At 38.2% G+C, this 10105-nt stretch overlaps 1 protein-coding gene across 3 annotated transcripts in view; it reads left to right on the forward strand.

Moving 5' to 3' along the window:
* The window catches only part of LOC110448569 (protein C12orf4-like), a 65769-nt gene that overhangs the window by 47745 nt on the left and 7919 nt on the right, over positions 1-10105 (forward strand). For all 3 annotated transcript variants that reach the window (XM_021494881.1, XM_021494882.1, XM_021494880.1), the window contains 6 exons: positions 3231-3412; positions 5495-5594; positions 6155-6279; positions 6468-6568; positions 8348-8432; positions 9500-9621. In XM_021494881.1, coding sequence (XP_021350556.1) covers positions 3231-3412; positions 5495-5594; positions 6155-6279; positions 6468-6568; positions 8348-8432; positions 9500-9621 — 715 coding nt within the window. The remainder of the gene's footprint in view (positions 1-3230; positions 3413-5494; positions 5595-6154; positions 6280-6467; positions 6569-8347; positions 8433-9499; positions 9622-10105) is intronic.

A 10105-nucleotide genomic window follows, 5' to 3' on the forward strand; every position in this document is an offset into this window, starting at 1 on the left:
CTTAATCAGAGGGTGGGGTGACATCCAGGCAACATTACTTGTAGCTTAATCAGAGGGTGGGGTGACATCCAGGCAACATTACTTGTACCTTAATCAGAGGGTGGGGTGACATCCAGGCAACATTACTTGTACAATAATCAGAGGGTTGGTTGACATCCAGGCAACACTACTTATTGCTTAATCAGTAGGATGGGGTGACATCCAGGCAACATTACTTGTAGCTTAATCAGAGGGTTGGTTGACATCCAGGCACCATTACTTGTACCTTAATCAGAGGGTGGGGTGACATCTAGGCAACATTACTTGTACCTTAATCAGAGGGTTGGTTGACATCCAGGCACCATTACTTGTACCTTAATCAGAGGGTGGGGTGACATCTAGGCAACATTACTTGTACCTTAATCAGAGGGTGGGGTGACATCTAGGCAACATTACTTGTACCTTAATCAGAGGGATGGGTGACATCCAGGCAACATTACTTGTACCATAATCAGAGGGTTGGTTGACATCCAGGCAACATTACCTGTAGCTTAATCAGAGGGTGGGGTGACATCAAGGCAACATTACTTGTAGCTTAATCAGAGTGTGGGGTGACATCCAGGCAACATTACTTGAAGCTTAATCAGAGGGTGAAGTGACGTCCAGGCAACATTACTTGTAGCTTAATCAGTGGGTGGGGTGACATCCAGGCAACATTACTTGTAACTTAATCAGAGGGTGGGGTGACATCCAGGCAACATTACTTTTACCTTAATCAGAGGGTTGGGGGACATCCAGGCAACATTACTTGTAGCTTAATTAGAGGGTGAAGTGACATCCAGGCAACATTACTTGTAGCTTAATTAGAGGGTGAGGTGACATCCAGGCAACATTACTTGTAGCTTAATTAGAGGGTGGAGTGACATCCAGGCAACATTACTTGTAGCTTAATTAGAGGGTGAAGTGACATCCAGGTAACATTACTTGTAGCTTTATTAGTAGGATGGGTTGACATCCAGGCAACAATACTTGTAGCTTAATCAGAGGGATGGTTGACATACAGGCAACATTACTTGTAGCTTTTCAGAGGGTGGGGTGACATCCAGGCAACATTACGTGAACTTTAATCAGAGGGATGGTTGACATACAGGCAACATTACTTGTAGCTTTTCAGAGGGTGGGGTGACATCCAGGCAACATTATTTGTAGCTTAATCAGAGGGGGGGGTGACATCCAGGTAACATTACTTGAAGCTTAATCAGAGGGTAGAGATAATCAGAGGGTTGGTTGACATCCAGGCAACACTACTTGTAGCTTAATCAGAGGGTGGGGTGACATCCAGGCAACATTATTTGTAGCTTAATCAGAGGGTTGGTTGACATCCAGGCACCATTACTTGTACCTTAATCAGAGGGTCAGGTGATATCGAGGTAACATAAATTGTAGCTCAATCAGAGAGTGGGGTGACAACCAGGCAACATTACTTGTAACTTAGTCAGAGGGTGGGTTGACATCCAGGCAACATTACTTGTAGCTTAATCAGAGGGTGGGGTGACATCCAGGCAACATTACTTGTAGCTCAATCAGAGGGTGGGGTGACATCCAGGCAACATTACGTGAACTTAAATCAGAGGGATGGTTGACATACAGGCAACATTACTTGTACCTTAATCAGAGGGTTGGGTGACATCCAGGCAACATTGCTTGTACCGTAATCAGAGGGTGGGGTGACATCCAGGCAACATTACTTGTAGCTCAATCAGAGGGTGGGGTGACATCCAGGCAACATTACGTGTACTTAAATCAGAGGGATGGTTGACATACAGGCAACATTACTTGTACCTTAATTAGAGGTTGGGGTGACATCTAGGTAACATTACGTGTACTTAAATCAGAGGGATGGTTGACATACAGGCAGCATTACTTGTAGCTTTTCAGAGGATGGGGTGACATCCAGGTAACATTGCTTGTACCCTTATCAGAGGGTGGGGTGACATCCAGGCAACATTACTTGTAACTTAGTCAGAGGGTGGGGTGACATCCAGGCAACATTACTTGTAACTTAGTCAGAGGGTGGGGTGACATCCAGGCAACATTACTTGTACCTTAATCAGAGGGTGGGGTGACATCCAGGCAACATTACTTGTACCTTAATCAGAGGGTGGGGTGACATCCAGGTACCATTACTTGTACCTTAATCAGAGGGTTGGGTGACATAGCGGCAACATTACTTGTAGCTTATTGAGTGGGAATCCACCTTTATGTTGCCATGAAATGATGTCCATCATGAGATTGCCCATCATTATTTTTTCTTTGAAAAGACTTACAGTCCAGAACAGTTGATGGGATTGAGAGATTTATCTGTACCGGTCTAAAACAGAAACCAAGATGGTTTGGTTCTTGACTAAGAGGATTCAATGTTTTGTATACATATGAAGAGTGCTACACCCTTCATGGGCCATTTGTTCATCTTCGTGATCTAGAGAAAGATTTTGTTTGTCTCCTGAAGAATAAAATGATAAAAAAGCATATGGGATAATTTTACATAACTAGAAATTCAAATATCCGGCACCGTCTTCATACCTATTCATTTATGTTTATATGAATATCAATGTACATGTTTACCTGGTTTCCTATCAGCATTGAATAAATTTGCGATGAATATCCATTAAAATTTGAAGAAGATAAAAAGATAAAAAAATCAAAATGAACAGCCAATGAAAATCACTGCATGTTTCCATAATAAAAATGTACTTTGGAAATTGAAAAAAGTGAATAATCCATCTCATTAAAAATTATCATGATAAACATGATTTTCAGCTTTTACATAAACATTTCTAATTCCTTCATATCTTATTTGCATCCATAATTCATCATGTATTTAAGAAAATTTGAATTGAATATGGTAGTAGTGACACTTTTACTGGTCAGATGGCACACTTCCCACACCAAAGCGACCGAGGTTTGATTCCCCAATCTGACGTAAAAAGGTATAGGGTCACCTGCCCAACCACGTGGGTTTTCAAAGGGTATTTCAGTTTCCTTCAACATTAAGTCCACCCTAGTGCACTACCATCCTGGATAATAAGAGTGATTAATAAAAGTTGATAGAACTTGTTTCATAATTATTGTAAAATAAATAATGTTTAATTTTATTTTTAACAAGTTACCAGCTTATGAAACTATAAAATGTGTGTATTTGCAAATTTCCTCCCATGCTATTGTATGTGTTGTTTAATTTCCTATTACAGGAAGTAAAGACGTATGCAAAACCAGAAGAGGCCAGTCAGGAACAGCAATTCTCCGAAGTGTACCACAGTTTGATCCATTCTCCGGCTCTGGACACCCTTCTCAACCTGGAGCACACCTACTCTCTAACTGTGGAGGACCTGATCCTCCAGCGGGACAAGGATTTGGAGCATCTTGAGGAAAGGTAGATAACCTCACACGCCTATGTACATGCTTACCTCCCCTTACACATACTTACTCCCTAACTGTTGAAGACCTGGGACCTGTTTCTTTATCCTGGCGAACTTGCAAATGTTTATGCAGGCCGTGCAAGGCTATTTCAAGGCTCGCCTGAAAGCAGCATCATATTACAAGGTCCGACCTTATTTTATAAATGAACAACTCTGGTTCAACTGTTTGGAGTGCAATAAACGAAAGCAGCCCTGATACCCAATCCAGATACTGAGCACACCTACTCTCTAACTGTGAAGGACCTGATACTCAAAAGGGACAAGGATTTGGAGCATCTTGGGGGAAGGTAGATAACCTCACACGCCCTATGTACATACTTACCTCCCCTTGCACATAACTACTTCCTAACGACAAGGGTTTAGAGCATCATGAAGGAAGGTAGATAATCTCAGCTACATATGTACATACTTACCTCCCTTACACATGCAAACACATCTGAGGATCTAGTACAGCAAAGGGGCAAAAGCATAGAGCGTCTTGAGGACAGTTGATAACCTCACACATATATACACAATTACCTCCCTAAACATACACCTCCCCCGGATCTTGTGTAGAATATTTTAAGAAAAGAAATGCTTCTAGAAAAAGGATATCCTTTTTGGGACAAATAAGTTTATGCTTGTTGGTTCTCACAGTACACAAAGGGAAATAACTTTGTAAGTATAATTTTTAGCTCACTCTTTCCAAAAATCATGAAATGAACTAGATTTCAAACCAAATTAGAATGTTGTCTTATAGTTCAGTGTCACAGGTAAATGTAATTTTGCAAATGTGTACATGTACATGTTGTGAATATATATAATTTCACTAATATAAAATTGATTTCCATTAGTAATATCTATTTACTCATCATTTGAAATGTTACTGAGTTACTGATAAGATACTGGGGCCAGTGTCTATAAATATGCAAACTAAGTTTTTGCAATAGTGCCGCATCTATTGTTCGTCTGTCCGTTTTAACCTTAGCGTTATCCTTATAGATTGAGAGTCCAGAGCAGTCAATGCTATTTTACTAATTTAACATGGATCTGGACCAAAAGAATACACCATAAATCTTACTTTCAGAGTAGACAGGCACCCTAGGAGTGAGGGGCAGCATTTTCCGCATAATTGTTGGGGAAAGTTTCCAAGTATATACGTAGCTGCCAGCGTGCATATATTTTCCTTGAGACTTCGGCCAATGAAAATCAAGATTGAGTATAAAAATTAATTAAGAGCTAATATAATGACCCTTGTTCCATTGGCCACCCAACCTACTGCCAACATGTTAGTGTCCTCAGTTATTTTTGCTGATCAATTTCTGTATAGGGCTGCGTTCATTTATCGTTTTCCAAAAAGTTGAAACGGTCCAAACCCAAGTTGTTTGTTTATGTAATAGGGACAGACCTAGTGATTTGATGTTGCTTTTTGATGAGCCTTTAAAAAAAAGACTTTGGAGGCCTGCGTTAACATTTGCAGGTCAATCAGGATTGTTCTGTGAAATCTTATATTTTAAAAATGGACTCACTGATATGTCCGGATTGGTGAACAGGCTCAAAGTCTTTATTGATTCAAATATCATCCAAACTGTTTATAGTGCTAAATTTTTACCAGACAGATGGTGGCAGTATAGTAAGGTTTGAGCATATGCACATGATTTTGTAAATATAATACTTACATCACATTATAATTGTAAAATGTATTTAAGATGAAGTGAAAAGTCAACGCACAATGCACTTTATTCTTTTAAAAAGTTCTTGAATGTTCAGAACTTTAATCCCAAAAAAGGGCAAAAAGGTTAGAGGTTGGAATCAGGTTGTTTGTCTGGCTGATGTTTGTCTGGACTGCTTCTGCTAAAAAAAACTGCCTGATCCTTTGTCAATATCACAGGAAACTTGTATAATTTATTACTATGTAGTAACTATGCAACTTCCTCCCACAATCTTTGCAGAGTTATGCCCCTTTGATTTGAGCCTCATTGTAGGCCTGATCAGAAACTCTAACTTTTGTTTTGATTGACTTGAACACATTAATTTAACATGGGATTGTTTGCCAGACAGCAAAAGGAAATGGAGCAGGCACTGAAAGAAGTGGGAAAGACATACACGGATGATCAAATTAGCCAACTGGCTCAGCGACATCTTGAAAGTGTTCAGGTATGTCAGAATTTGTCTCAAATCTCCCTCAAATGGAAAGACTTTTTTTTAATTTTACTGTTTATTGGCACATGAATAAAACATTACAGTTTTACACAAATTACTGTAAAGTTGTTTAATTTCGCAGGGCTAAAATTTTGTGGTTGTCCCGGTTAGAACTAGTTCTTTGGGATTAAATCTCACACAACATGGCTAGGTAAAAATATTGAAGGGGCCTTTTGTGTTTGGGTGATGGGATATATTTTACAAGTTTTTCATGAAAATAAATTAAATTTTGATATTGATTCATTATTCAAAAGTTAACGGGTTCACAAAATTTTCTTTGGTTACTGTAATATATATTCATGGAGACCATAAATCAAGGTATAATATTCGCTGGGTATTCCTTTCCACACTGTCTATGGTAACTGTGAATGTAGCAGGAAATTATATATCAATCAGTTTCATGGAAATTCAGATTTTCATACCTTTGCTAGCAAGTTTGATTGAAATAAAAAAAAAAAAAAGCTTAACTGGGAAAAAAAAAAAATCTTACATGTATTCATTTTCTGAAATTTCAGTTAATAGAAAATAAATGGAATAGTGAATTAAACAACCTGAAAGACATTCAGAAGCATGAATTCCGAGATTGGATTATCAAAGTTCACGAGGACACCCAGATCCCTGCAAAGTCCCCCTCCTACATGTAAGTACAGTACACTCAGATATCTGTTAAATCTCTCCCCTAAGGTTTTTTTCAAAAGGACAATACTGATATATCTTAAGCTTCAAACAGACAAGAAAAATATATCTAAATCTGAAATTCCTCTACAAAACAATATGTGCATTGTTTTATTGTTTAAAAAAATTGGTTACTTTCTGTTGCTTTTAAAGTGGGCGAGTAAGGGCTATGAGCAACACTCTCCCGGAGGCTGAGGAGGAGGAAAGGTCATCAGCTACAACTCGACTGGAGGAGAGCTTCACCGTACATTTAGGTAGTACTCTAAGTTCATTATTGAGTTGTTCATGTAAGTTTGGAAGTTTGCCCTTACAGAAGTAGAAAGTTTGCAGCGATATTGCGGCGCACAAATCAGTTCGCCAGGACATGTTGCCAGAAGTGCACAGAATATTGCGCTAGCGGTGACATTCTGGTGATGTTCTGGCACACTTTTCATATCGCCAGAATGTCACCAGAATATCACCAGAAGTGCACCACGGATAAGGAACTCCCATGTTCCTCTGTAACTTGTCTAAATATAGTTGACCCCCAAATTCAAAAATCATTAAATGGCTGATGAATAAAGGAGAGCTCATGGTGAAGGGAAATGTTGAGTGAAATAAGGAGCCTTTATAGTCTTGTTTGGATAAAGTGATAGCCTTCTTGAGTCTTATAAGGTGATGTAGAATATGTTTTCTTCTATGTTTTTTATAATCAATGGTCATAAAACATGTAAAATCTTAACTGAATTTCAAACAACAATATAAAGTTTAATTTGTGTCCTACACAATTCTACTAGGTTCATGTATTTAGAAAGTGTAGTACATCGTATCAAAATCTTGCTTAAGGTCTTGCTGTACTATTTTTACAGAAGTTCATTTTGCTTCCATACAGAACGGTTTCTTATAAAACAGTTCGTACTTATACATTATATCAACACTGTTGATAACTACTATTAACGAAGATCACATTGTGAAATAATCCATATATATATATGTGTTGAACTTTGTAACCAATCTCTGATCAATATAAGCTATGAATTATTATCTTAACAATATGCACAACCCTGTTGCAATATATTTGATTGTGGGAATACCAATCTTGCTTGCCAAGACATGCAGAGTGGGTGAGTCACAATATCACCAGAACCCTAGCCTGTGGTGATATCGCCGCAACTGCACTGGAACATTCTGGCTATATTGCCGCAAGTGTGCCAGAACATTCTGACTATATTGCCGCAAGTGTGCCAGAACATTCTGACTATATTGCTACAAGTGTGCCAGAACATTCTGGCTATATTGCTACAAGTGTGCCAGAACATTCTGGCCATATTGCTGCAAGTGTGCCAGAACATTCTGGCTATATTGCTACAAGTGTGCCAGTACATTCTGGCTATATTGCTGCAAGTGTGCCAGTACATTCTGGTTATATTGCTACAAGTGTGCCAGTACATTCTGGCTATATTGCTGCAAGTGTGCCAGTACATTCTGGTTATATTGCTGCAAGTGTGCCAGAACATTCTGGCTATATCGCTGCAAGTCCGCCAGAATTTTCTGGCAATATTGCTGCAAGTGTGCCAGAACATTCTGGCTATATTGCCGCATGTGTGCCAGAACATTCTGGCTATATCGCTGCAAGTCCGCCAGAATTTTCTGGCGATATTCTGCATAATTTGCATACAAAATCTGAACACACAACGCTATCGCAGCAATAGTGTGCCAGAGACTCAATATTTCTGTAAGGGGATAGGTCAAAGGTCAATTTTTTTGCTAAAAAAAAAGGATGAAAAGCACACACTAATGATAAAATCTTCAGTAGATTAAGGCATTTAAGTGTTTAGTTAGTTGTTTAAGATTGGTGTTTATACAGATCACATACTTGTAACATGGATTTTAATTTAGTATTAAAGAAGTCTGTTCAGTAATGATGCATAGTAATACAGGTTTAAAAAGTTATTTTTATAAAAGAAACCAAATAAAATCTGTATTTATCGATGTGAAAAATATGATAAGGAAATTTTTTCAATTTCTTGCATTTCATTTTAATTCCCTTCCAGGTGCCCAGATGAAAACTACCCATAACCTTCGTCTTCTATGTACGGATGTGCTGGATCTGTGTCGTCATAAAACACACACAGTCGGGTAGAGTACAATGATGAATGGTTGTTATAAAAGACAAGCAGTTATATAGGAAAAACATATCTGTATGGCATCACAAAATACAAAAGGATTGATTAAGATAGAGTGTCTGTATGGTGTACGCAAACATGATTGAGGAGGACACAATTATCTATTAATTTATATTGGCTCATCTGCCCCAAAAGGTCTCTCTTTAATTTGCTCTTATGATATTTCACATACAAACTAAACTTGATGTGGACAATCATCCCTTTTACCAAGGGCTGCCCCCAAAGGCTGTAATTGCACAGTTATTTAAAAAAAAAAAACACTGTTTCAGTGTCCAACATAAATATGACAGGATGCCAGAAGTCAAGCCTTGCATCACCTACTACCAAAAAAAAATCCCAACACAAAAGTTAAAACACTTTTCAGTTTGTATAAAATAATTAACTTGATTCATGTTTAAGGTCTTAAATGTCAAATGTGTTGAAAAATTCAACCACTCAAGAACTACCAAGCCTGGAGTCTTATATATGAGAAGAAAAGTTCAAAGAAAATTATTCTCAAGCATTTGAGCAATGGATATATTTTGCTAACACCAATTAACTTTTATTACAGGACAGCAATACTCAATGCTAAGAATATGTGAAAATATTTGGGGAAAAAAAATTGACCTTTATCAATTTGTTTAACATCACCATCTTGATTTCTTGTTTGCTGTCTTTAGTAACAAACTTTATAGTGTTACTTGGTAGTAACAAACTATATAGTGTTACTTGGTATATGTTTGATGATACATTTTGTAAATATATCATAGGTACATATATCAATAATGTAATTGGTAGTTTGGCGATTTAGTGGATAACCTATTTACCTTTCTCCACGAAGGCCTGGGTTTGACTCCCCGATCAAATGTGAAAGGTACCAGGTCACCTACCTAGCCACATCGGTTTTCTACGGGAACTCTGGTTTCCTCCCACAGTAAAAACCCATGTACATTTCCATTGTGGCCAACAAGATTAATAGTAGAAGTTGGAAAAGGCTTGTGCCATAACTTGTAAAACAGTTTAATTTTTACTGTATTACAGTGGTTTGGTGATCCCTCAGCCTCAGAGGTTACAGACGGCCATGTCTCTGTACTCAAATAACCTGTGTGGCCTCATCCTCATGGTAGACAACAGACTCAACTCCTACACTGGCATTAAACGAGGTACGTTTCACCTTTCACAGACATCAATCAGTTCTGTGCACTTGTCAATTTTATTCTAATAAAGGATTTTGACCTGAATTTGTAGTAAAAAATATGAAATGTGTTGTAAATTTCTAATGTCGTCTTCTTAATAATCTCTATTACAGTTTCTATGATTTTTTTTAGGTCACCTGAGACAAAGTCTCAAGTGACCTATTGCGATCGCCTTTTGTCTGTCGTCGTCCATCGTCCGTCCGTAAACAATTTACATTTTCGACTTCTTCTCCAAAACCCCGGAACCAATTTCAATGAAATTTTGCAGAAACCTTCCATGGCCAAAGGTCAACAAAAGTAGTTGCCGGTTTGGTCCCTGGCCCCAAGGAGCCTGAGGGGCGGGGCCAAAAAGGGTCAAATTGACTAAAATTTCAAAAATCTTCTTCTCAAGACCCAGATATGGTAGAATCAAATACTCTTCATAGATGGAAGGGTCTTAAGGTGCTTTACC

This window comes from Mizuhopecten yessoensis, unplaced genomic scaffold (assembly GCF_002113885.1).
Source record: "Mizuhopecten yessoensis strain PY_sf001 unplaced genomic scaffold, ASM211388v2 scaffold4121, whole genome shotgun sequence".
NCBI classification, from domain to species: domain Eukaryota; kingdom Metazoa; phylum Mollusca; class Bivalvia; order Pectinida; family Pectinidae; genus Mizuhopecten; species Mizuhopecten yessoensis.